General features: G+C 55.1%; 3 protein-coding genes across 6 annotated transcripts in view; 1 reads left to right on the forward strand and 2 right to left on the reverse strand.

Moving 5' to 3' along the window:
- Positions 1 to 20,807, forward strand: part of CDHR2 (cadherin related family member 2) — a 47,903-nt gene extending 27,096 nt beyond the window's left edge. For 2 of the 4 annotated variants that reach the window (XM_067031911.1, XM_059063512.2), the window contains 27 exons: positions 678 to 767; positions 2,613 to 2,702; positions 3,329 to 3,454; positions 3,531 to 3,677; positions 3,758 to 3,833; positions 3,933 to 4,048; positions 4,170 to 4,403; positions 5,337 to 5,492; positions 5,576 to 5,737; positions 6,024 to 6,085; positions 6,355 to 6,598; positions 9,324 to 9,563; positions 11,290 to 11,359; positions 11,491 to 12,096; positions 12,934 to 13,005; positions 13,432 to 13,481; positions 14,804 to 14,952; positions 15,100 to 15,208; positions 15,300 to 15,388; positions 16,013 to 16,081; positions 16,188 to 16,265; positions 16,360 to 16,420; positions 16,508 to 16,632; positions 17,169 to 17,282; positions 17,364 to 17,444; positions 17,778 to 17,835; positions 20,475 to 20,807. In XM_067031911.1, coding sequence (XP_066888012.1) covers positions 690 to 767; positions 2,613 to 2,702; positions 3,329 to 3,454; positions 3,531 to 3,677; positions 3,758 to 3,833; positions 3,933 to 4,048; positions 4,170 to 4,403; positions 5,337 to 5,492; positions 5,576 to 5,737; positions 6,024 to 6,085; positions 6,355 to 6,598; positions 9,324 to 9,563; positions 11,290 to 11,359; positions 11,491 to 12,096; positions 12,934 to 13,005; positions 13,432 to 13,481; positions 14,804 to 14,952; positions 15,100 to 15,208; positions 15,300 to 15,388; positions 16,013 to 16,081; positions 16,188 to 16,265; positions 16,360 to 16,420; positions 16,508 to 16,632; positions 17,169 to 17,282; positions 17,364 to 17,444; positions 17,778 to 17,835; positions 20,475 to 20,615 — 3,603 coding nt within the window. In that variant the 5' untranslated portion in view covers positions 678 to 689 and the 3' untranslated portion in view covers positions 20,616 to 20,807. Of the gene's footprint in view, positions 1 to 677; positions 768 to 2,612; positions 2,703 to 3,328; positions 3,455 to 3,530; positions 3,678 to 3,757; positions 3,834 to 3,932; positions 4,049 to 4,169; positions 4,404 to 5,336; positions 5,493 to 5,575; positions 5,738 to 6,023; positions 6,086 to 6,354; positions 6,599 to 9,323; positions 9,564 to 11,289; positions 11,360 to 11,490; positions 12,097 to 12,933; positions 13,006 to 13,431; positions 13,482 to 14,803; positions 14,953 to 15,099; positions 15,209 to 15,299; positions 15,389 to 16,012; positions 16,082 to 16,187; positions 16,284 to 16,359; positions 16,421 to 16,507; positions 16,633 to 17,168; positions 17,283 to 17,363; positions 17,445 to 17,777; positions 17,836 to 20,474 lie in introns of those variants that run through there. The other 2 variants (XR_010840287.1, XM_067031912.1) reach the window with 2 other exon arrangements.
- Positions 20,785 to 24,573, reverse strand: GPRIN1 (G protein regulated inducer of neurite outgrowth 1). The gene has a single exon (XM_059063514.2). It carries the CDS (start codon positions 24,571 to 24,573, stop codon positions 21,733 to 21,735), a length of 2,841 nt encoding a protein of 946 aa, XP_058919497.2. The 3' UTR covers positions 20,785 to 21,732.
- Positions 20,785 to 25,775, reverse strand: part of SNCB (synuclein beta) — a 30,218-nt gene continuing 25,227 nt past the window's right edge. Inside the window, exon 6 of the mRNA XM_067031931.1 lies at positions 20,785 to 24,739. Coding sequence (XP_066888032.1) covers positions 24,683 to 24,739 — 57 coding nt within the window. The 3' untranslated portion in view covers positions 20,785 to 24,682. The remainder of the gene's footprint in view (positions 24,740 to 25,775) is intronic.

The following is a 25,775-nucleotide window of genomic DNA, read 5'->3' on the forward strand; positions in this document are numbered from 1 at the left end:
CATTTGAAATGGTATCAAATAAACATGGAAGGGGCTTCCCTGGTGGCGCAGTGGTTGAGAGTCCGCCTGCCGATGCAGGGGACACGGGTTCGTGCCCCGGTCCGGGAAGATCCCACATGCCGCGGAGCGGCTGGGCCCCTGAGCCATGGCCGCTGAGCCTGCGCGTCCGGAGCCTGTGCTCAGCAATGGGAGAGGCCACAACAGTGAATGGCCCGCGTACCGCAAAAAAAAAAAATAATAATAATAATAATAAATAAACACGGAGGGGATAGGGGGAAGCTGGGGCAAAGTGAGAGTAGCATCAACATATATACACTACCAAATGTGACATAGATAGCTAGTGGGAAGCTGCTGCATAGCACAGGGAGATCAGCTCGGTGCTTTGTGACCACCTAGAGGGCTGGGATAGGGAGGGTGGGAGGGAGGCCCAAGAGGGAGGGAATGTGGGGATATATGTCTGCATATGGCTGATTCACTTTGTTGTACAACAGAAACTAACACAGCATTGTGAAGCAATTATACTTCAATAAAGATATATTTTTAAAAAGTCACCTCAGACACCACCTGATTGTTCTCCTGAGAAGCTATACCAGCTTGCACTCCCATCCTGATGCTCCTGATTTTGTTTTCTCAAGTTCCCACGTTTCCTGGGCTCACCTGGGCTTTCTCACTTGCAGGTGCTGAAGGAAATGCAGGTGATCGTGGAGGACAGAAATGACAATGCACCCATTTTCCAGAACACTGTCTTCTCCACCAGCATCCGTGAGGTAACATGTGCCTTAATGGGGTGTATGTGTAGGATGCAGACATCCCACAAATCTGCTTAGAGTGGGAAGGACCAGAGATAGCCAGCAGGGCATCCAAGATAGGGAAGTGCACCTCCTAGAAAGGGCAGCTGCAGGAACCAAATTCAGGGGGTTGTATGTAACCCCATGTACCATAGTTACAGCAACATTTTGCAGTCTATCAGACTGGATTGGAATTCTTTCAGTTATGATAGTCAGAGGTGGTTGTGGGGGGAGGAATTGATTTTCTCATGTTTCTGAAAAATTTAACAGTATATCTGACTTCAGGCATGGCTGGATCCAGGTACTCAAGCCATGTCATCAAGAAGAGATTTCTCTCCACCTAGCAGCTCTGCTTCTCTTGTTGCCACCATCCTGGGGTGGGGCAAGCAGTTTTCCCTTATGGTGATAAAAGTGTCCCCAAGCAGCTCCAGGCTCACATTCCACCGGCTTTGCAATTGCAACACAGACTGTCTCTTTCTCAATGGTCCCAGCCAAACCCCCAGGACTGACTCTCAATGGCCCGTTTTCAGTCAGGTGCCCATCAGTTGAGGAGTATGGATTGCTCCAATTGTCTAGGTCTGCATCATGTGCTTTCCCCTCTAGCAAGAGGAGCAGCCCCACTTGAACTGCATAGGCAGGGAGGAGGTTTCCCAGTGGTCTCAGGGCAGCAAACACAACACCACTCCTGAATCTTCATTACCACGTGGCTTCAAAGTCCTGACAGGTGTGGGTCCCCCTCCCCCAGGCCAGACCTGAGGCTGGTGAGGTTCAGACAGCCCTTCAACAGGCTCTGATTGAGCACCTACTGTGTGTCTGGCACTGTCCTTGGTGCTGAGGATATCTGGTGAAGACAGACTTGGTCGCCACCCTCGCTAGCTCACATTGTAGTGAAGAGCACAGACAACAAAACATTTAATCAACAAAGCATTAAACAAGCAGGATTATTTTAGGTGGTGATGAGCTCTATGAAGAGCATAAAACATGACTGGGGAGGGGCGTGCTTTCAATTGAGTCAGTCAGGAAAATCTTCTCTGGGTAGGTGACATCTGAACAGAGCTAAATGTTGAGGAGCCAGCATGGGCTGCTCCAGGAAAAGGATATTCCAGGCAGGGAACAGCAGCTGCAAAGCCTCTGAGGCAGGAATCAGCCTGGAGTGCTGTAGGCATAGCCAGGAAGCTCGTGTGTGTGGAGGGAGGAGGCTGAGGAGGAGGTGAGGTCAGAGAAGTGGGCAGTGGCCTGACCCTGGAGGGCCCTGGAGGCAGTCTGGACCGTATTCTGGGCAGAATGAGGGAACCACTTGTCGGTTTTGAGCACGAGACTGATGTGGTCTGGTTCAGGATTTTCAAAGATCTTTTTGGCCACCATGAAGAAATAGTGAGGGTGTGGACAGGTCCTAGAGAGAAAGCCTCCCAAAAGAACCTTCCAGCTCTGCGGGGTGCTGTGTGGAACCTATTTCTGGAGGCTACAGAGAGCACACAGGGATGTTTAAGCAAGGCAGTGGCACAATCTGAGTTCTGGAATGATCGCTCATGGTGGTCCTGAGGGGTGCTGCAAATCAGAAGCCAGCTCAGGTTTCAGGGAGGCTGTGTGGGGAGAGGAGAAGGGGGAACTCTGCTCCCTGCCTCCATCCACATGCCCCCAGAGGCCCAGCCCAGGTGGGAAGGAAAGGGGGACATCTGTGGAATGCTGGGTTTCAGGTTCTGGAAGGTCCATTGCTAACCCCGTGGTACAGTTGGGGGCACTGAAACTCCAGGAGGGGGCATGATGTGCTTGGGCATGGAGGAGATGTGTTGGAGCTCAGAGGTGACAAAACCCTTGTTACAGACCCTGCCGGTTGGCTCCCTGTTGTTGTCTGTGCTGGCCACGGACAAAGACACGGGGGCCGGAGGCGCCGTGGTGTACTCCATAGAGAAGGTAAGCGTGTGCGGGTCCACGTGGGAGTGTGGGCGCCACCTCTCCTCATGGCCACCAGGGGGCAGCATCTCCCACACAACCTGCAGGGACCTTGCGGGGCAGGGGCTCTGCGACGGCCCAGCCCTGGTCCCCACGCCTTCCTCTGGCCCCCTCTGGACCTCATTTGGCCCCGCCGCCTAAGGAGGGTGCCTGTTGCAGACCGGACCCTCCTCCCCACCCTCTCACCTGGGGCACTGTCTGTGTCTTTGCCCGGTTAGCGTCACACTACCTGGTGGCTGCGGTAATCCTGGCTTCAAAGAAGAGGAAATCAAGGGTCAGAGAGGTCCAGGGTCTTGTCCAAGGTCACACAGACAATGGCGGGTGTGACCCCAGTTCTCACGAAGACACTTTGGCTAGCCACAGCTCCCATCACTGGGCGCCCACTACGTGCCTGGAACCTACCTTAGCTCACTTGACCCTGTTTTCGTCCCACTGAGGCGATATCTAGCCCATTTCCCAGGCTCAGAGAGGTTAAGCGACCTGGAGAGGTTGAGAACAGAGCCAGGTTTCGACCCCAGGTCTCTCAGAGCAGGTCCTAGGGGCAGGGCCGTCCCGGGAGAGCCTGGACTGACTGTGCTCTGCCTCAGGTCATCCCTAGCACGGACAGCAGCGAGTACCTCTTCAGGATCCTGCCCAATGGCTCCATCATCCTCAACGGCAGCCTCAGCTACACCAACAAGAGTGCCTTCTATCAGCTGGAGCTGAAGGCCTGTGTGAGTGTGGGCGCAGGCGGGGTTGGGGGCAACGGGACCCGAAGCCCCCGCTTCACGGAGACCCATCTCCTGGCAGGACTCGGGCGGACGGTACAACAACAGCAGCATCACCCAGTGCTCCTCGCCTGTCTTCGTGTCCATCTCTGTAATCGACCAGCCAGACCTGGACCCCCAGTTTATCAGGGAGTTTTACTCGGCCTCTGTGGCTGAGGATGCACCCCAGGTGTGCCAGGGAATTGGAGGTGTCTGGGTGGAGACAAGAGGTGGGGAAAGGGTCTGGCCACTGACCATGGCTTCTTGCAGGGAACCTCGGTGCTGAAGGTGGAGGCCATGGATGGCGACAGAGGCATCAATGACCCTGTGATCTACAGCATCTCCAGTGAGAACGGGGTGTCCCCAGGCTGGGGCTGAGGCGAGGGAAGGGGTGAGGGCTCCGTCAGAGCCACTGGAAGCAGCTGCTCCTGCTGCCTTTTCCCAGACTCCACAAGGCCTGGCTGGTTTGACATTGGAGCAGACGGGGTGATCAGGGTCAACGGTTCCCTGGACAGAGAGCAGCTGCTGGAGGAGGATGAGGAGGTGCAGGTGCAGGTCACGGTGAGTGAGAGGGCCACTGCCCACTTTGTACCCTGACTTTCTAAACTCTGACCTTTGATCTCGGCTCTCTCTGAATGCTGGTTTTCTGACCTCTGCCTCTCGGCCTCTGCTCTGCTCTCAGGCCACTGAGATGCACCCCAACGTCTATGGGCAGGAGGCCAAGGTGAGCATATGGGTCACGCTGAGAGTGACAGACGTCAATGACCACAAACCTGAGTTTTACAACTGCAGCCTCCCAACCTGCACCTTCACCCCCCAAGAGGCTCAAGTCAACTTCACTGGCTACGTGGACGAACACGCCTCCACCCGCATCCCCATCGATGACCTCACCATGGTGGTCTACGACCCAGACAAGGCAGGGGCACCCAGACCATGTGCGGCATGGGTGGAAGTGATGGTTGGGAGATCGCTGGGGGAGGGAAGTGGCGAGTGACCAGCAGAGTGCAGTACCACAGTGCCCGGTGGGGCAGTGGGCAGTGGGCAACAGTGGTGCTGACGACGAGTGGTGGTCGGGGTTGTTGGGTGACATTTGGAACTGCTGAGTGATGTTGAGCTGGCCGGTAGTCTTGTGTTCAGGGTGGTGCTACGTGGTGGGGAAGAGAAAGGCAGCACTGAGTGGAGGTTGGTCCTGGATGCTGGGTAATGTTGAGTGGAATGTAATTTTTGGCGGTGTTGAGTAGAGGGGGTAGTGATGTGTGGATGGTGAAGTTGCGGGGTGCTGGGATAGTACTGGGTATTGGGGGATGTGGGCAGCTTTGAGCACAGTGTGGTCTGGGTGGGTGTCAAGTTGGAGTGTATTCCTAGGTGGAGGTTGATACTGAGTGGTGGGTGATTTGGGTAGTATTGAATGCTGAATAACTATGGATGGTGTTTGGTAGTATTTGGTGATAATGAGTTGGTACAAAATGTCGACTGGAGGGTGATATTGGGTAGTGGTGGATGGGTGGGTGTGTTGAGATGGTGGTTGGCCTTGACTGGAGAGGGGTGTGGAGTAGAGGGGGTGTGGATAATGGACCAATGTTAGACATTGATGGTGTTTGGTGTTGGTATGGGTGGTGGAGGGTGGTGCATGGTGGCTGGTACGGAAGACTGAAAGGGAGTGAGGGGTGTGTGTCCAGCCGCTGCAGCCCAGGCTGGGGCCTCGGGGAGGTCTTCTTCTGATGAGCCCACATTGACAGGGACTAGTGACCAGTCTACCCTCCTGGGACCTGTGGCCAGGGATTGGGAGAAAGATGCAGGTGGGTACATTGCAGGAGTGGGGTCCCTAATATACAGCCCACGTCTACAGGGCAGCAACGGCACCTTCCTGCTATCCTTGCGGGGCACTAATGTTGAAGCCTTCAGCGTCTCCCCGGAGCGGGCAGCGGGCTCAGTGGATGTGCAGGTGCTGGTGAGAGCGCCGTCGCTGGTGGACTATGAGACACACACGGTGATGCTGGTGCAGGTGAGGGGTGCTCTGGGGCACCAGGGGGAGTGGGCCATGCGGTGCTCCAGTCCCAACGCCGCTGCCTCTTCCCCTGTCCTCAGGTCGTGGCCACTGACTCGGTCAGCAGAAGGTCCTCGGTAGCCTCAGTGACCATCCACCTTAGAGACAATAATGATCACAGGCCCACATTCCCCCACAACCTGTACAACCTCAGCGTCTTTGAGCACAGTGCGGTCGGCTATGTGGTCACCAACAGCATCCGAGTGAGTGATGGGGGACACGGCTGGGCAGGGCTGGGAGAGATGAGGAGATGGGCAGGCCTGGGGCCATGGCCCTGCTGGAGTCCCTGTATCATCTGACGTCAGCGGGGGCCAGCAGGTGTGTATGCACGTGCGCATGTATGTGACGTCTGTGTGTCAGTCTGAGTGTGCTGGGGGCTTCTCCCTTTGGGTCAGGAAGCAGGACGGCCCTGTCCTCATCAATTTCACGGTTGATGGTGCGGGTATGGCTTCTGCTCAGTGTCCCATTATCTGTCTCTCTGCCTCACAGGCCTGCGACCCAGACACGGGCGAGGGAGGCCGCATCACCTACAGCCTGCTTCCGGGGAATGGGTAAGTTATCCGGGTGGGCAGCAGGCAGGTGGGCGAGGGGGACCCAGGCTCACCTCTGCCTCACAGCAGGGCTAGAGGAGTCAGATAAAATATAGGGTACCCAGTTACATTTCAATTTCAGATAAACAGTGAATGGGTTTTTTTTTTAATATAAGTAGGTTGCAAATATGCCATGGGATGTGCTAAAATATTTTTCATTGTTTATCTGAAATACAAATTGAAGTGGGCATCCTGTATCTTTATTTGCTCCATCTGGCCACCCTGCACAGGGCGGACATCTTTGCGGTGGATCCAGACTCGGGGACAGTGACGGTGAGAAACAGTGAGCTGCTGGATTGGGAGAAGCAGACCATGTACTACCTCACGCTGCTGGCCACGGATGGCGGGAACCTGTCGTCCTCCACCATGCTGCAGATCGTTGTGCTGGACATCAATGACAACAAGCCCGTGGTCAGCGGCTCCTACAACATCTTTGTCCCGGAAGAGGAGGGCAATGTCTCCGTGACCATCCAGGTGCGAGCCAGCCTGTAGCTGATGGGTGGGACGGGCACATGGCACCATGCCTGCCTCTGTAGTCGTGCTGGTCCTGGGTTGGAATCTGGGCTCTGCTGTGTAGTCCTGAGAAAGTCATTCAGTCTCTCTGGGCCTCCGTTTCTTCTTTGGAAAATGAAGACAATCTCAGTACTTATTCCCAGGGTCATAACAGATGTAAAGTGCTCGGCACAAGGCCTAGCACAGAGCAAGCCCTCAGAAACATATTGCTCTTTTAAATTCAGGCCCCTGCCTCATTCCAAAAAGGATTTGAGGTGGCTTAGATTTAAAAGTGTGATAAAAGAAATAAGGAAAAAGAGAAAATAAGGATGGTATTTTTTTTTAAGTGCACAAAGGTAGAAGCCATGCAATTGCTAGGAGTGGGCTGAATACTCAGTTCTGAGCTTCCTAATGGCCAAAGCAAAAATGGAAATGAGATCAGTGGTCAGGTTCACAGACTCTGTGAGATAAAAACCCAATACTGGCTCCAGAAGAACACTGGAGAGAAGCTTCTCCCCTGATTCTGAGGCTTTCAGAAGCTTCTCCACTGAGTCATCTGTAAGGGGATCTTGTGAGAATCGAGAAACCAGGTCCTCGGAATGACAATCACATGGCCGTGGAGCCCTCCCATCTTTCTGGGGCTTGTGGTTTCCAGAGTACATTCCCATCCCTGATCTTTTGACAAACTTATGACGTAGGTGCTCTAATGCTCCCCATTTCACGGAAGGAGAAAACTGAAGCTCAAAGAGGTTAAGTGACTTTTCTGTGGTTATACAGCCAGTCAGTGGCAGGGCTGAAACCCGGGCCTTTCTTCATGCACCTCAGTGCTCCTCACGCTGGTCTGTGAGCTCTTTGGGGCAGGAGCATTTCAGATCTGCTGCCAGAACCATGGTGCCCAGTGTGAGCCCTGAGAAGTGCTTGGTGAATTAATCGGCCTGAGTTCAGAGTGCCAAGGAATGAACAAACAGAGTTTTTCATTTCATAAACACGATCCCAACAGATCTGAAACAAAAACCTGAAGGTGGCAGTGGGCAAGAGGAGGGGAAAGAATTGGATCCAAGTGTGACTAGCCCAGCTCTGTATTCAAAGCCATATTTGCTGAGCACCTACTATGCACCAGGCCCTTTGCTGGGCCCTGGGTCCTCCGAGATGAATCCACCATAATTCCTGCCTTCAGGGAAGGTGGTGGACCATCATCCAAGTGTGTCACTTGTGCTGTGCTGAAGGTAGCACAGGGGTTGTGGAGGACCAAGGAAGGCACCAATCTGACCTGGAGTCAAGCAGACAAGGTGTAGAGGGCATTCATGTGCATGTGCAAAGGCCTGGTGGCAGGGAAGAGCATCTTGTGCTCTCCGTCCTGGATCACCCCAAAGGCACACTAAGCATGTGTTCAGGACCTTGGTAGGACAGAAACACACACACACACACACACACACACACACACACACACACAGATTGGATGAAGAATTTCAGCTATTTAAAAAATACAGCACTGGGGCTTCCTTGGTGGCGCAGTGGTTGAGAATCTGCCTGCTAATGCAGGGGACGCGGGTTCGAGCCCTGGTCTGGGAAGATCCCACATGCCGCGGAGCAACTAGGCCCGTGAGCCACAACTACTGAGCTTGCGCGTCTGGAGCCTGTGCTCCGCAACAAGAGAGGCCGCAACAGTGAGAGACCCGCGCACCGCAATGAAGAGTGGCCCCCGCTCGCTGCAACTAGAGAAAGCCCACGCACAGAAACGAAGACCCAACACAGCCAAAAATAAATAACTAAATAAAAATTTTAAAAAAATACAGCACTGAGGTAGTCATCATGAGAAAATCAGAATCTTGTTGGACTTCACACTTATTTATTTATTTATTTATTTGGCCGTGCTGCATGGCTTGTGGGATTTCAGTTCTCCAACCAGGGCTTGAACCCGGGCTACAGCAGCGTTAAGCCCAGAATCCTAACCACTAGGCCACCAGGGGATTCCCCCACACTTTTTTTTTTTTTAAATTTATGGCTGCGTTGGGTCTTCACTGCTGCGTGCAGGTTTTCTCTAATTGCGTTGAGCGGGGGCTACACTTCGCTGTGATGAGCGGGCTTCTCATTGCGGTGGCTTCTCTTGCTGCGGAGCACGGGCTCTAGGCGTGCGGGCTTCAGTAGTTGTGGCTCGCGGGTTCCAGAACACAGGCTCAGTAGTTGTGGCGCACGGGCTTAGTTGCTCCGCGGCATGTGGGAACTTCCCGGACCGGGGCTCGTACCCGTGTCCCCTGCACTGGCAGGCGGATTCTTAACCACAGAACCACCAGGGAAGTCCCCCCCCACACACACTTATTTTTGTTTGTTTATTTTAAACTTCGACTGTCTATATTATACGGCCCCCACTCCTCCCTCCCCACTAGAATATCAGCTCCATAAGGGAACTGTCTCGATCATGGCTCTATTTCCAGTACCTAGAACAGGGCTGGGCATATGGTAGGTAAACATTTTTGGGATGAATGAATGACCTCAATGTTTCAGACCTCAGAAGCTCGTGAAAGCTGTTGGTCTGGGCCTCTCGGATGCGAGACTGAGACTGGGAGATTGGGGAGCATGCCTCTGGCTTTAGGCCCAGTTACCGCTCTCATGGGCCAGCGCTGGAGGGGGAGTCCAGACTGCAGGGCAGGGGCTGGGGCCGGGGAGCACCTGATGGCTGACGTCCCAACCCTGCTTACCGGCGCAGGCTCACGACGATGACCAGCCAGGCACCAACCACAGCCTTCTGCACTTCAGCCTGCTGAGCAGCCCCTACAGCCACAACTTCTCAGTGGACCCCGACAAAGGGATCCTCAGAAACCTGGGGCTCTTGGACCGAGAGGCCATCAACGCCACCCTGGGGGGCCGCATCGTGCTGACCGTGCGTGTGTCTGATTGTGGCGAGCCTGCCCTCTGGACTGACGTCAGTGTCACCATCACTGTGGAGGTAAGGTCTGGCTCAGCCGGGGACAGGGTCCAGGATGAGCCCTGTACTGGGGGGCTCCTGAGCAGATGGCCAGCTCCCTGTCCTCCCAACTCAAGTCACATTTCTGCCCTTTGCAGTGCAGTGGGTAAAAGAGTTCTGGAACGAAGCTGGTGGGTCAGAATCCTGGCTCATTTGCTGTGTGGTCTTAGGCAATCGCTCAACCTGCCTGTGTTCTCAAGTTCCTCATCTGTAAAATGGGGATGAAAATAATATAAAATGAGTTAAAAAATGGAAAGTGTTTCAAGGAATGCCCGTCCCAGAGAATACACTCAGTGTATACCTGGTCCTTCAAGGGAGGGATCGGTTAGCACCATTTTATTGATCAAGGGACTAAGGCACACATAGGTTCAGTAGCCTGCCTCGGGTCACAGAATGGGGTTTTGAATCCAGTCTGTCTGGTTCTAAGGCTGCCACTGGGTCACAGGCACCTTCCTCTACGATGTCCACAATGTGGTTGGTGCCCCCTCGGGTTGTGCAGTGCACAGCCTGCACCACCCCACACAGCAACCCTGTTTCCCACTGGGTTGGGATGTGCCCCTTTCCCACAAGAATCAGAATGAGACCTCAGGGAAAATAGAGAAACGGAAGCCGGATAAAGACTTGCCAGCTGTCCTTGGGGTGAAGTAGGCCACAAAGAAGGAAGAAAGCAAAATTGCATTTCCTGAGCGAGAAGGGTCCTTTCACACCCACGAGCTCTGTGAGTAGGGAGGACCACTCCACTTTGCAGATGAAGATATTGAGGCCCAGAGAGGTCAAAGTAACATGTGAGGAAGAGGTGGAGCTGGACTGAACTCAGAGCTGTGCTCTTAGGCCCTCCTGTGAGTTAGGACAATCTTGAGAATGCAGCTGGCCATGTGCACAGAGGCAGTAAAGCCATCTCTGGGAAATTGCTATCAGAAATTACATCTGGTTAAGGGGGAGAGGGCTCTGTTTTCAAAGATGTTCGCTCTACCATTTAGAAAAATCTGAGAGCAAAAGCAGAGACCTCTGGGCCATCCTGGGGAAGGACTAGGAAAGCCAAGGGCACCCAACACACACCAGCATAAGGGGAGGAAGCACAGGCAGAGTTCGCCTGATGCTGTGACAACAGGGGCAGCGCTCTGTCTGGGTGGGGTGACCAGGGCTGGAGAGGGAAGGCAAGAACAGAACACAGCGGGCGTCTCAGGACAGGACCAGGTCAAGCCCTGGCAGGCGCCCCCAGCCCAGCCCCACCTGAGCACAGAGTGAGTGTCTTGGGGTTGACCGAGGGCAGGAGGGACAGGAGAAAGGAGGGGACCAGGGAAATCTTGGGCCTTTGTGGGATCATGGTGGTATTGGGGCCAAGCCAATAAATCCGAGAGATGGGGACTCAAGCTGGGCCAGACAGGGACACAGGTGGGGACTCAGAACTATCCTTCCTAAGAGCAGGGTCTAAGACGGCCCTGAGTGGTGCACAGGGAAACAGAGTGTACACCAAACTTCAGAGTACCGCCACAGACCTCTGAGCCCCAGGGGTGGGGTCTGGGCGAGTTCTGTCCGCTTGAAGCCTGTTTCATCATCTAGGAAGTGGGCAGTGCTGTCTGAGGAGACATGGACAGAGAGTCTGGGCCTCAGGCCAGGGGAAGTATTGGCTTCTCAGACAGGCTCTGGGGAGGCTGAACCTGGGGTCTCCTGAGTTCCCTGGGTTCAGAACTGCCTCTGTCTGCAGGACATCAATGATAACCTGCCCATCTTCAGCCAGTCCAGCTATTCCTTCTCAGTGAGGGAGAGGGACCCAGGTAAGTCCTCCCTCGGCCAGGCTATACGACCCCTTCGAGGGCAGGCCTGAAGCCCCCAAGGGGGGTGAGGACAGAGGATGCCCCCAGTGGCCGGGTCAGGGGTCTGTGCACACTCTGCCCCTCATTCGCAGGAGTGCTGGTGGGCGTGGTGGAGGCCTGGGATGCAGACCAGATGGAAACCAACAACCGCATCAGCTTCAGCCTATCAGGGGGCGGTGCCAACAACTTCTTGCTCCGAGGCTTGGTGCTGGGGTCTGGGCGGGCACAGGGCCGCCTCCGGCTGCCCTCGGACGTGAGCCTGGATTATGAGACACAGGACTCCTTCAGTCTGACAGTGAGTGCTGAGAACCCAGACCCCCAGGGGCGTGACGCCACAGCAAAAGTCCTCGTGAATGTGGAGGACGTGAATGACGAGCCACCCACCCTGGACTCAACCTCGCTCCGGGGCATCCATGTGGCTGAGAATGGCTCGGAGAATGTTAAAGTGGCTGAGGTGGTGGCCCAGGACAGGGACACCATGTCCCAGGTGGAGGTACAGCTTGTGAACGTCATCTGTACCAAGGCCGGGGTCGACGTGGGCAGTCTGTGCCACGGCTGGTTCTCTGTGCTGGCCAATGGCTCTGTGTTCATCAATCAGAGTGAGGTCATCGACTATGAGACCTGTGACCTGGTCACGCTGGTTGTGCGGGCCTATGACCTCACAACAGACCCCCGCTTCCAGGCCTACAGTGACAATGGTGAGGCAGCCTGGCCTGCAGGGCTCAGCAGGCTGTAACATAGGGGCTGTGGGAAAGAACTGGCACCTGCAAGGTTTGGGTTCAAATTGTGGCTCCAGCCCTTACCAGCTGTGCCACTGGGAAAGTCATGACACCTCCCCAAGCTTTAGTAGCCCCATCTGTCAAGTGGAGTTGGGTAGTAGGTTGGCTGTGAAGATTAAATGAGAATATATATGTAAAGCATTTCGTGCAGTGTTTGGCACGCAGTAAGCACTTAATTAATGCTATTATGTTGTGAGGCAGCGTAAAAGAAAGAGCACACTTCAGAGCCAGTTGTGCACTCAGATCCCACCTCTGACACCAGGTAGCAATAACAATCATATAAACAGCTAGCGTATATTGAATCCTTACTACAGCCAAGAGCTATGCCAGGTACCTTGCAAGCATTTCTTCATTTTATTCCCACACAATCCATGTGGTAGGTGGTCCCTATCCAATTCTATAGATGAGGAAACAGAGGCACAGGGTGGGCAGTTCAATAATCTAGATTGCACAGCTAGTAAGTGTCAGAATAATGTTGTGGTCAGGTGGGACATACCTGGGTTGGGCTCAATCCTGGCCCACTGCTCTTGCTGTGTGACTTTGGACAAGTTGCTTATCCTCTCTGAGGTCTAGGGAGGATGCTCCCTCCTACGAAGGCCAGAGGAGACTGAGTCAGCATCCTGAGTGAGGAGCAGGGGAGGGGACTGAGCATGGGCGATGCATGGGAGGGAGGCTGCTGGGAGCAAGACTGAGGACCAGACTTTCTGGGTCAGGTCTTTGCTTAGAGACCAAGGCCAGCCAACATTTCCCCCCTAGGAAGCCTCCCCATCACCATCGAGGACGTGAATGACAATGCACCCTACTTTCTGCCTGAGAATAAGACTTTTGGTAAGCAGCAAGCCCCTCCCTCCCCACCCACACTGTACTCTGCCAGGACTACCTTTGGGCAACTCCCACAGATGCTCCTCAGACCCCAGGTGTGCCCTTAGAAACTGAAGAAGGCCTCCAACCCTGCCTCTCCCTCAGGGTTTCAACAGGAGGGGAGACCTGAGTTTTCACCCCAGCTCTGTCCCAACTCACATCTGACCCTGGGCCAGGCACTCCTTCTCTGGGCCTCAGTTTCCCCTTCTGCACAATGGGAGGTGGAGGACCTGCTAACTAATGGCTTAGGGGTAGTTGTAATGGGGGTCTCTGGTGGTAGAGAGGCTAAGGGCAGGTTTGGTGGGATGAGCCCTGAGCTGGGCTTATGGTCAGCACTTGGCCAAGTGGGCACTGCCCCTGACCCCACTGACCTCTTCCTGTCCACACCTGTAGTGATCATCCCAGAACTTGTGATACCCAACCAGCAGGTGGCTTCTGTCCAGGTAAGTCCTTGGCTCCAAACTTCGTCATTCACATTAGCTCCAGGAGATACAGGGCCTAGGCCTTTAGGTCCTTCAGCTGCCCTAAAAATGTTTTAACACTAGAAAGAAAATCTATTGGCTCTGGCATATGAAAAGAAAACCCCAGAATGGAAATGAACACCTGCTTAATTGATATGATTAAACTCCATTAACTGTTAAATGTAGTATTCATAAAAATTTCATGACCGTAAAAATCACTTGCAGTGGTTTTCTCAGTACACCAGAATTCTGGAGTATTACAGAGAAATCATAGTAACTGTAAATTAAACAAGTTCCTCGTATTAAATAATTTCCAGAGCAAAATTGTAAAAATACTTTCAATTTTTATGGCATCGTATGTGTTTATTAGAGGGTGGCAGCTATGCCATGCACTGGGACCTGGGCCTGGCTGGGCCTCTTACTGAGCTGGGGAGCTGCCACACCTTTCTGGAACTCACTTTCCCTCCTGGACAAGGAGCTGTCAGTTCTTTGCAGTAACTCCTTAGAGTTAAGAGACTGATTATATGTGGGCGCCACACCCTGCGCTGTGGAAAGGACACAGGTGTGGAGATGGATGGGCCTGGCCCTCCTCACTTAGAGCTGCGTGTGCCTGTGGGCAGGACGGGGTCTCTCTCAGAACCCCAGTGTTCTCCCATAAAAGGGGGATAGTGATTCTCCCTCTCTAGGTTCTTCCTAGGCTTAAACAGTCAGTTTTCCAGTCTTCAGCCAATTGTATTCCAATGTCATGAGTCTGGCCATGGCTTTGAACAATTTTCTTTAAATTGACTCCTTTCTGAAACATAAACACCAGCTTTGGCCTCATCCTGAACAGTGACGTCAGTGGACTCACAGCTCTGTGTGTTGGTTATATGCTTCTCTAAAAGGCACTAGAACGAATAAAAATGCTTGTGCCCTCTCCCCACATCATTTCGTGGTCCACTAGGGGAACTCGTACTCATGTTAGCAAGCACTGAAAGGAGGGATCTAAGGGAAGGTGACTGGCACACAGTAGGTGTGTCCCTGAGCTGGTGTGTGTGTGTGTGTGGCGGTGGCGGGGGCGGGAGAGAGCAGGGTGGGATTTCCACACAGGAGGGACTTTGGCAATGACCTGTTGAGCTGGGGGGCCAGAAGCAGGGACTTGTTCAAACACTGCTTCTTGAAAGCATTTGGTTAGTGGCCTGGGGAAGGCTGATAGAGATCATGGGGACCAGCCTCCCAGGCCGCCCTAGCCTCAGACTCCTGCTGGGGATGGAGGGCTGCCTGGCCTGGCCTGGCACGCAGATGTTGTTCGCCCTTGCTCCTAGGCCAGAGACGATGACTCAGGGAACAATGGGACCATCCTGTTCTCCATCCTCCAAGTGTGTTTCATCGCTGAGGATGGGGCCACGATCCCTTTCCAGGGCTTCCGTGTCTCCACTTCCTCGGAGGCCAGCGTGTTCATTGGCAACATTGAGTAACTGTGGGCAGCCCCTGGATGGGGTGGGGGGAGCCAAGCAGGACCTCAAGGCAGTGAGTTCCTCATCCTGGGAGGTGTACAGAGGTTCCAAGGAGACCTCAGCTTGGGTTTCAAGACTGAGCTCTGCCCTCCTACCTTCCATAGGCTGGTGACCAGCCTTGATTCCACTCTCCAAGGCACTTACCAAGTGACAGTCAAGGCCCAGGACAGGCCTTCTGAGGGTCCTGCCCAGGAAGCCCAAATCACCCTAAATGTGAGTGTTGGGTTCTGCCTTCAGTTCCTAGTGCCCTTTGCCAACCCCTGGGTCCCTTGTGCCTCATCTTCCCCGTACCCTCTTTCTGTAGCTCTTCACTGTGGATCAGAGTTACCGTGTGAGGCTGCAGTTCTCCATGAGCAAGGAGGAGGTGGGCGCCAACACGGAAGAGATTAAGGCGTAGGTCTGGGGAGCTGGGAGGGTCCTGTGGGGAAGAACATGGCCTGGGAGCCTGATCCCTGACAGAAACCTGGATGGCATATCTCTTAACCCTGTCCCTGACCCACACTTGACCTTGTCCTTGTCTTTTATTTTTTTTAATTAATTTTTTATTGGAGTATGGTTGCTTTACGATGTTATGTTAGCCTCCACTGCACAACACAATGAATCAGCCATACACATAAAGATATCCCCTCCCTTTTGGACTTCCCTCTCATTTAGGTTACCACAGTGCATTAGGTAGTGTCCTTGTCTTTGACCCTGTACCTATACTTGCACTTCCTTTCTGCCTGCTCCCAGAAGCCTATGGTTGCCTGGGCAGAGACAGGCCTAAATAGGGCTGCCATGTACAGTTGCAAAGGCTGTGCATTGCACAAGGGCACTCTGCTTGCTAAACTGTAAACCCAGTCCCAGAGGAAGGGGCATCCTTGTCTAATTTGCACAGAAGTGCAACTTGCTTAGCCAATGGAGCTGTCCAGAGGAGGTGCCCCTCACACAATCCCTAATTCCACTGGCAGAGCCCTGGCCACAGGCCTGGGCTAAGGCCCCTACCCCAGCCTTCTGTGACACCTGCCCCCTTTGCAGTGCTCTTGTCCAGGCGACCAGGACTACTGTCTACATTGTGAACATTCAGGACATAGAATCGAGGGCTCGGTGAGTGCCCACAGCACTAGTGGTTGGGGCGAAGAAGAGAGGACCAGCAACAGGGGGGCCTGTCTGGTGGCTCTGCGTTGCTGGCTTCACCTCTGCTCCATTCCAGGGCCCGAGGCCATTCCTACCTCGATGCCTACTTTGTCTTCTCAAATGGGTCAGCCTTGACCCTTGAGCAGCTGAGTGTGTGAGTGGGGCTGCCCTTGGGGTGGGCAGGAGGGTGAGCAGGGAGCCTGGGGGATGCCAACGTCCCTCGGGCCTGAGCGGGACTCTGTGGCCAGGATGATCCGGAATGACGAGGACTCCCTGACCAAGCTGCAGCAGCTGGGGCTGGTGGTGCTGGTGAGTGTCGGCAAGGTGGAGGTAACAGTGGGGTGAGGAGGGGGTGTTGACCCTACATCCTCCCCCATCACAATCCTTCTTCTCCAGGGCTCCCCGGGTAGCCGGGAGTCAGAGTTGCCAGACACGCTCCGTAACGCCATCATAGGATTGGGAGTGGCTTTGCTGCTGGTCGTTGTGATCATGACCACGGTCCTCGTGTGTACCCAGAAGAGGTGCTGCTCCCATCACCCCCTGTGTCTCCAACCTCGCCTCTCCCACCACCCAAGATATCTGAGGGGTAGAAAGACCTGGGGTTTAGGTGTCAGGTACCTCTGTATTTAATCCCCGGTGACCCGTTATGACCTCTTGGATACGTTAAACTCCCCTCCCCAAGCCTCAGTTTCCTCATTTGCAGAATGGGCATGACACTAGATTCCTCAAAGCATTCAAGGGAACCATGCGCATCTCATACTGAGCAAGGTGTCTGGCACATACTATACATTTAATAAATGCTGCTTCTTTTTCCCTTTCCAAAACATATGGAGCCAGTAGCCACATCTGGGTTTGATTCTAGGCTTTGCCACTGGTCAGCTGCGTGGTCTTCAGCAAATCATTTCCCTTCTCTGGTTCTTCCTTGTACCCTCTGTAAGATGGAGCTAACCCTCCCTCCTGCCAGGGTTGTTGTGAAGTCACACTCTCAGGGCCTGCACTGGGCACACAGTTGGTGTGCAGGGAAAATAGTGATGCCCCCCCGCCATGTTCCCCACAGCTACCACCGGAAACTTCGGGCTATGACGGCTTCCAAGGAGGCCCGGAAGACAGCGGCGGGGGTGATACCCCCAGTCTCTGCCATCCCCGGGACTAACGTGTACAACACTGAGCGGTAAGTGGGGGTCGAAGGATGGGTAAGAGGCCCCATGGGGTGGTTGAGGCCCATGGTCGCTTGACTGGGCCTTCTTTCCAGTGCCAATCCCGTGCTGAACCTCCCCACCAAGGACCTGGGCTTCGAGTCCCAGTCTTCCTCCAGTGACTTGGACCACATCAGGTGAGCAGTGCTGGTTGGTAGTGGTAGTCATGGTGGTGGTAATGGTGATGGTGACAGTGATGGTGGTGATGGTGATGATGGTGATGGTGGTGGTGGTGCTGATGGTGGTGGTGGTGATGGTCATGGTTATGGTGGTAGTGGTGATGCTGATGGTGGTGGTAATGGTGGTGGTGATGGCAATGGTGGTAATGGTGGTGGTGATGGTAGCGGTGGTGATGGTGGTAGTCGAGGTAGTGATGATGATGGTGGCGGTGATGGCAGGGGTAGTTGTTGACCAGAGACAGGGAGGGCTGGGCCTTGCCAACTCTGTGAGCTCCATTATCTCCCTTACAGCCTCAACTCCCTGGATGACAACTCTGTGGATCTGGAAAATAGCAGGCAGAAAACCAAGGCAAGATGGGGGATGAGTTGGTGCCTGGAGCTTCTGACTTGGGGCTCTTCTCTGAAGGGGTGGGTTTCAGGGCAGAGCTCAAGGGACCTGCTGCTGCCATGGGTGTGTCTGCACCTGGCCCTGGGAAGCCCCACGGCTTTGAAATGGGGCCCGATCCTTGCTCCTCTACTCATTAACTGTGACCCTGGGTGGGTGAATTCTTCCCTCTGGTTCTCAGTTTTCTCATCTATAAATGGGGATCAGAACACCAAATATGCAGGACTGCTGTGGGGATGAAATAAGAGTGGTATAAAAACGATCTGGCATAAAACGAGTGGTCAGGAATCTGGTTCCCTCCCTTTATATTCTTTATATAAAAGCTGGTGGGGTGAGGGGAGGAGATCCAGAGATGAGCATAATCTAGCCAAGGAGCAAAGATAGGCTCAAATGAACAACAATACCATCATTTGTTCAAGAGGTTAGTTGGTTCAGTTAGACCAAGCATTTGTGCAGCCTGGGCTGCTGACTGGAATCACGTGGGCAGCTCTTTAGACCTGAGGGTGCCCGGTCACAGCTCAGAGATTCTGATCAGATGGCTGAGGTGGGCCTGGGCAGGAAGGTGCTGCTAAAGCTTCTGGGGTTCTAACGTGCAGGCAGGAGTGAGAACCACGAAAGTAGGAGAGTAGATCAGAGGGCTGGGTGGGGGATGGGACGCCAGAACCAGAAAGAACTACCTTCTCCTTCCCACTCTGAAAACCACCACTGGAGTAGAAGCTCTAAGAACCACTGAGCTTTAATAGTCTGCGGTTCTGTGTGTGTGTGCGTGCGCGTGCACGCGCACATAGGGGTGGATATCCACCCACCATTCACCTTATCCACCCTACTTTTGGTCCTGCCCTCAGCCGGGCCCTGCCCTTCCAGGGGGTCCCTTGCTGTCCCTCATGATTCAGGACTTATTTTCCCTTGAGGACCCCTTACTTGGAAAGATTTGGTCAACCAAAGCCTCTCGTGGGTGTTAAAATATGCTGCCCAGGGACCTGGCTGTAACATGGAGGCCTCCAAATGGACCCCCAAGGATGGGGGTCATCGATGGTGGTCCAGGCTGCCAGGCAGTGCAGGAGGCCTCTGGGTGGATGGCTCATCTCTGGTTCAAGATGGTTTGGAGCAAAAACTCCAATGAACATATCTGGGGGGAACTGAGGCAGAAGGGAACAGTCTTGTGGGCTGGAGCTTGTGACCCAGCAGGTAGGCCCTGGTGGAGGCCAAAGCTGACCCCCAGAGGGGGTGGAGTAAGAGATCGCAGCAGTGGGGCTGAACCTGTGGGCTGAGGTGGTTCAGGGAGCTCTGACAGTCTGGAGAGGGAGAGGGGTCCAGGCTGCTAAGAGTCTTCAAAGCCAAGAAAGAGCCATTCCTGCAACGGCAGGGGGTTGTTTGGTTTCTGAGAAGCTGCCCGAGGCTCCACCCCAACTCCTGCAGTGGTAGGTAGGCCTTGGGGTCTCTGGGTGGGGGACGCAGGTGGGGCTTCTTTCCACAGATCCCTTGGTACCCTGACTCACCTAAGACTTCCGTTAAGTGTTTGTGTGGAAGGTCTGCGCGATCTGAGGGCTCATCCAATCCAAACTTTTCAAGCAAACAAGGCCAGGGAGGGGTACTGAACTGCCCAAGATCAGAAAGCTTGCAAGGCTAGGGCAGCCCAGAACCCAGGTATCCTGTCTCCCGGGCCAGGCTGCACTTCCCGGGCTGTACTGCACCAACTGCTCCCACTAGGGATCTGTGTAGAGGGCTCTGGGAGGCTCAGGCAGAATGTTTAGTCCCTCCTGGGGCCCCTCATATGTTCCACTGTTTACCAGGGACCGGGACAGTCCCAGTCTGGAAAAAGCCCTTAGTGTGCCCTGGGGAGGGTGGAGGCGGTGGAGGATCTGTCCCCGTGGGTGTCTATGTGGTGGAGTAGCTGAGCCTTGGGGCCTGGCTGGTCCACAGGAGGGATTCTTGTGAGGGTGTGAGTGTGACACATCACATGGGGAGGGGTAAGAGGAAAGGCAGGAGACAAGAGAGTGTGTGCCACGATGGCCTGCAGGTGGGACCCTGGGTGTGACATGTCCCTCTGGGGTGGCAGAAGGACCTGCCAAACTCAACCAGGAGCAGCACTGAGCCATGGGCAGGCTTTAGAGACAGCAAGACCAGCGGTCCAAACACTGCTCTGTCCCTTCCTGGCCAGAGAGCCCTCCGAGCCTCAACTTCCACATCTATAAAGTGGGGGACATGATCCCTCCCTCGGGGGTCCTGTGGGTACCGCAGGTGATGGATGGTTGTGCCCAGCACGGTGCCTGCCGTGAGGTACAGGTGGCAGGAACTGTGCTGGACTGGCTCCTTGGCACAGGACACAGGGCCTGGCATCATTCAGGACTGGGCAGAACACCCAAATGCCACCCTGCCATGGGTGGGCAAAGGCCAGAGTAGACCCCTTAGGCCCTCTCCTTCACCTGAGCCCATCTGTACCAACAGTATCCACGGCCCCCTCTGGGACAGAGTCAGGAAACTGAGGCCCCAGCCAAGGAGCCATCTGGTCGTGGGCTTGAAGGCCCACCCACTCTCCTAAGGACTGGGGAGATCTCCCCATCTTGGCCCTGGCCTCACACCTCCCCTCCCTCTCCCCACAGAAGGAGCCCCTGCACAGTCCGATGGGGCCAAATCCAGAGCCCCTGAACACAGTGCTGGCAGGAAAGAAGGCGGGCACACATGGACAGCAGAAGGAGGAGCTGGCCTTCACCAACGCTGGCCTGAATACCACAGACCTGTGATGGGGGCCCTGGCACAGGACCCTGGCCACAGAGCCCCATATGGGCCCCCACTCCTCTGGGTCACCTCGGAAGAGGTCTTGTTACCCCCAAATTATACCTACCACTCCTGAATATAATAAGATATCATGTTGCTCCACCCCCGTCTGCTTGTAGCCAATCACAGCTGACAAGAGTTGGGGGAGTATTTTATTACCAATGTATATGTTGTGACAGTTTGTAGCCAAAAACCGCGGCTGGAGGGGTGGGACACGGGTACTGAGTTGTCACAAGGGACTTGTGGGGCTCACAGCACTGGGGGACGGAGGGCTGGAGAGGGTGGTCTTTCAGAGACTACTGTGGTTGTAGAATGAGCTCTCCATCCTGCCCCCAATACCCAAGACCAGCTGTCACCCAGGCTGTCTGTGAGCCTCTGACTGTGATCCCCGGACCTGTCTGAGCCCTCTCCCCTTTGTGTGACTCAGCTGCGCCCCCAGGGCACTCCTGCAGCTGCCTTTGGCCTGTCTGGGAATTGGGAACCAGTGTCCAGTGGGGGTGGGGATAGGGTTGGGGATTGGGCCAGGTGAGGGGGAGACAGGAACTGGGGACAACTACCAGCATGCAAGAGATGCCCAGGCCATGGGGCCAGCCCGCCGCATGGACATACACTCGCATACACCCGGGGCCTTGCACATCGGGGGTCTCACATGTCAATCCTCGCACACCTGGGGTTTTTGTACACAGTCTCTCCCGTTCTGGGGACCTGGCCGCCGGTGGAGACCACAGTGCACCAGTCTGGACATCTCAGGAGCCTGCCTCAGCTCTCAGGGCTAGGAGCGTGGGTGCTGAGCGGGTCCTCAGAGGCCACCCAGTGTGACCGGGAGGGGGTGAAACTGAGGGCTGTGAGGGGACAGTGGGGTGTCAGGGCTGGGTTCGTGGGCTCATGACCACGAGGGAGCCGGGTAGAGGGCGTTCATTTGTATGTTTAGGAGGGGAGGGGGCTGGAAAGCCAGGATAAGACCCTAGAGGCTGCCCGCCCCTCGGAGGCCTGTCACGCATCGAGGGGATCCCTTCTAGGGGTCTCGGGTCAAGAAGGGAGCCTGAGAAGGTTGGAAACCCGGGCGTACAAAAGGGGACCAGATCACTCGGCCGTGGGTCCGGCCCGTGAGCAGCACCGCGGCCGGCGCACACTCTGCAGAAGCGCGCGGAAGAGGCCGGGCGGGCGCTTCGCTGCGCCCTCTGGGGGCGCGGTGCGCACAGAGCCCGCACGGCCCGGGCCCTGGCGCACAGCGGGCGGCGGCGCGGGCGCCCCTTGGCGGCCGTGCTCCTCGATCTGTCGCTCCAGATGCTTCTGGATGGCCATGCCCAGCACCTCCACCTCCATGGAGGCGCCATACACCTCCCACGTCATGCCCTTTTCGTCCCAGCTCACGTCGCGCACCGGCTCAGCGGCCTCTGGGGGCGCCACGGCGGCCGCCAGTGCGGAGCCCGGCCGCACCCGCACTTCGGGGAAGGCAGGCGGCGCGGCGGCCTGCGGCGTCATGGGCTCCGTGGCCACGGAGCGCGTCTCGGCGGCGCCCAGTGACACCTGTAGGCCCGCGTCCCGACGAGAGGGCGGCCTGGGCGCGGGGCTGGGTGCGCGCGGCGCCGCCTGGAAGCTGAAGGCCGAGCCGCCCCCGCCGTCCTGCGGAGACATGGGGCTCACGGCCACCGACACGCAGGCCTGCGAGCCCGCCTGCGTGCCCGCGTCCTCGCGTGGTGGCGTGGCGCTCGCCTCCCACGACGGCGCCTTGGTGAAGTTGTCGCGAGTTCGCGGCCCCGGCGACGGCGCTACGGCTTCCAGGCCCGGGTTTCTCTCGGCCCTAGTGGCCGCCGGGTCCTTCTGGCCAAGGCTGCAGGCCTCGGAGCTGGGCAGTGGCGCTGGCTCCACGCGACCCCCGCTATCCGCGGGGTAAGAAGTGGAGCCGCAGGGTTTGTCATCTGCCTGCCTGGAGGAGGAGGCCTCCGCCTTCTCCATAGTCAGGTGGGCCTGCTTCCCTGAGGATGGGGGTTCCCCTTTTCTCTGAGGCGCAGAGTCAGTCTTCCCCAGGGCTACAGGCTCCAACTTCCCAGAGACAATAGAGGATCCAGGATCCCCCTTCTCCGAGGTCAGCGGCTTCTCCTTCTGCAAAGATGTAGCCTCTGCTTTTCCTGATGAGGCGGTGCCCTCCTGCCCAGGGGGCCTTGTTTCTGCTTTGCCCTCAGACTTGGGTTCTGCTTTCCCTGAGGCCCTGGGATCCACCTTCGTGGAGTTCATAGGATTGCCCTTCTCTAGAGGCAGAGGATCCCCCTTTCCCTCTGGGACAGCTTCTGCTTTTCCCGAGGATGCCTGGACTGTTTTTCCTAGGGTTGTGGGGGCCACGTTTCCTGCAGACTCGGAGACCATGTCTCCAGGGGGAACAGTTTCTGCCTTTCCCTTGCATACAGGGTCCACTTTACCCAAGGTGGGGGGATCAGCCTTCCCTGAGGCCATGAGACCCACCTTTCCAGGGGCCACAGGACCTGACTTTTCTGAAGATAGTGGATCTGCTTTTCCTCCAGTCACTGCCTCAGCTTTTACAGAAGATGGGGGACCCGCTGGACCTGAGGACACAGGGTCTGTCTTTCCTGATGATTCAGGATTCACTTTTCCAGAAGATGATGTTTTTGTATTTCCCACGGAAATGGGATCCCCCTTTCTGGAGGACACTGGGTCCTCCTTTCTTGAGGATGCAGTTTCTGTCTTTCCCACAGACATCAGTTCTGCCTGCCCAGGAGACAAGGGCTCTGGCTTTCCTGAGGACACAGGATCCACTTTTCCCAAAGAAACCGGACCCATCTTGCCTGAAGACACAGGGTCCATGTTTTTCAAAGATGTGGGATCCATCTTTCCTGAAAACACGGGATCCACCTGTCCAGTAGATATGGTTTTTGTCATTCTCATAGACATGGACTCTTGCTTTCCTGAGGAGGCAGGATCCATCTTTCCCAGGAACGGAGGGTCCTCTTTTGTAGAGGACACGGTTTCTGCATTAACCATAGATGCAGGATCTGTCATCCCTAAGTGAGTAGGATCCACCCTTCCAGATGACCCCAGAGCCACTGTTCCAGGGGATACAGGCTTGATTTTGCCTGATGACCCTGGAGTCAGCATCCCCAAGGACCCGGGATCTGTCTTTCCTACAGATGCAGAATCCATGTTTTCCAAGGACATGGGGTCCACCTTTTCAGAGAGCTCAGGATCTCTCTTTCCCAAGGATACAAGATCTGTCTTTCCTGCAGATGCAGGACCCACCTCTTCTGAGGACACTTGAAGGTCTTTTCCTGAATACCTGGGCTCCTCCTTTTTTGGGAATGCAGGATCCACTTTGCCCAAGAATACAGGATACTCCTTCCTTGTGGACATTGTATCCACCTTGCTGGACCACTCAGGATCTACCTTTCCCAAGGATCCAGGATCCTCCTTTCTTGGGGTCACAGGATCCATCCTTCCAGAAGCTGCAAGATCCCCTTTCCCCAAGATTACAGGCTCTGTCTTTCCTGTAAACATGGGATCTGCCTTCCTCAAGGATGCGGTATCTTCCTTTCCTATGGAAATGGAATCTGCCTGCTTTGAAGACTTGGAATCCATCTTCTGTAATAGCATAGGATTTCTGTTTTCTGAGGATGAAGGGTCAGTTTTCACTGAGGACACAGGCTCTGGCTTCCCAGAAAAGGTGGTTTCTGGTGTCCCTGAGATCAAGGCTCCATCTGTTCCTAATGTCTCCTTGGTGGCTGCCTCTTGGGCAGGGATGCAGGTCAGAGAGGGGAAGGCCAAACTCCTGCCAGGGCCCTCAGAGCAGGACGCCCTTTCCCCAGCCCCAGTGGGGCTGCTGTGCCTAGAGTCCATGCCTGGGCTTTGGGCAGGGGTGTGCCTTGGGGGTGCAGGGCTGGCCTTTTGCTGGGAGGGGCAGCAGTCCCTCATGGCCGGGCTCCCAGCCCCCAGGCTCCCATCCTGTGGGCAGCAGAGGGCTGTGGGCTGGGGTCCTGAGGGGCTGGAGTCCTTTTGAAGCAGCTGGAGCCAGGCTGGGTCTTCAGCGCTGCCCAACTGCCCTCATGACCATGCTTGGGCCCCAGGTTTCTGTCTGGTTCTGAAACAGAGAGAGCAGACTCAGACTCAGAGGGGATCCAGTGGGGAGGAGCCTCCATCTGGGCCTCCTCCTTCTCACTCTCTTTCTAGCAGGCGGGGCTTCTCACCGCGTTCTCTGCCTTTGTCTGGTCCCCTCCTGTCCATAGGGTCTGGGCTAAAAACATGAACCCAACTACATCATTCCCCTGCTTCACTGCTCCCGGTGGCCCTCTGGATAAAGGTCAGGCTTCCTAAAATGACATTCAAGGCCCTTCACAACTTGGCCACAGTCTAACTTCATCTTCATCTACCACTTCATCTACCATCACCCCTCCCTTATCAGCCCACCCCATGCAACATGCTACCTAGAAGTTACGCTTTTCTCCTTTAGGCCATGGGTCACAAATTCTGATGCCATGGGAGCCAGGCAGATAATTTAATTGAGGGAAACAGACTGGGTACAGAACAGTAGGGAGTGGTGGGGACTAAGGCAAAGTGGAGAGCACATGCCCTGTCTAAAGGGGGAGCCATACTCCATCAGCCAAGTACTGCCCTGGAGAAATGCATCCTAGTAGTATCAGTCAGAAGTGGGAAATATAGAAGTTTACTGTAAAATATCCCAATTAATTCAAGATTTTAAAAAAAGTATGTGGCCCAAACAAAATATGTCTGCAGATCACCAGTTTATGTCTGTGTAGGCCCTGGGGAGATGGGAATGGTTTACAGGCAAGGAAAGGACACAGTCTGAAATGTGTGTTTTCAAGAATTGCTTAGGGATGGTGTGGAGGCTGGAGGGGAGGGGCTGGCCAATCATTTATTCAATCTCTCATTCATCTAATTCTTCATTCGTTTACCCAGCCCCTTCTCTGAGATAGTCTAGATGAGAGATGGTACAGCAAAGGTTGTGGGAATGAAGAGTTGGCAGGATTGAGAGGCCTGAGGGAAACTAACAGGAACCAGCTGGCGGTAAGAGGTGATGGTGGGGGTGGCTTGCAGGATGCTGGCTAGGGTGGCAGGTGCTGGACAACAGATCCGGGAAAAGGGGGAGTTGCATTTTG

Source organism: Kogia breviceps, chromosome 4 (assembly GCF_026419965.1).
Source record: "Kogia breviceps isolate mKogBre1 chromosome 4, mKogBre1 haplotype 1, whole genome shotgun sequence".
In the NCBI taxonomy this organism is placed as follows: domain Eukaryota; kingdom Metazoa; phylum Chordata; class Mammalia; order Artiodactyla; family Physeteridae; genus Kogia; species Kogia breviceps.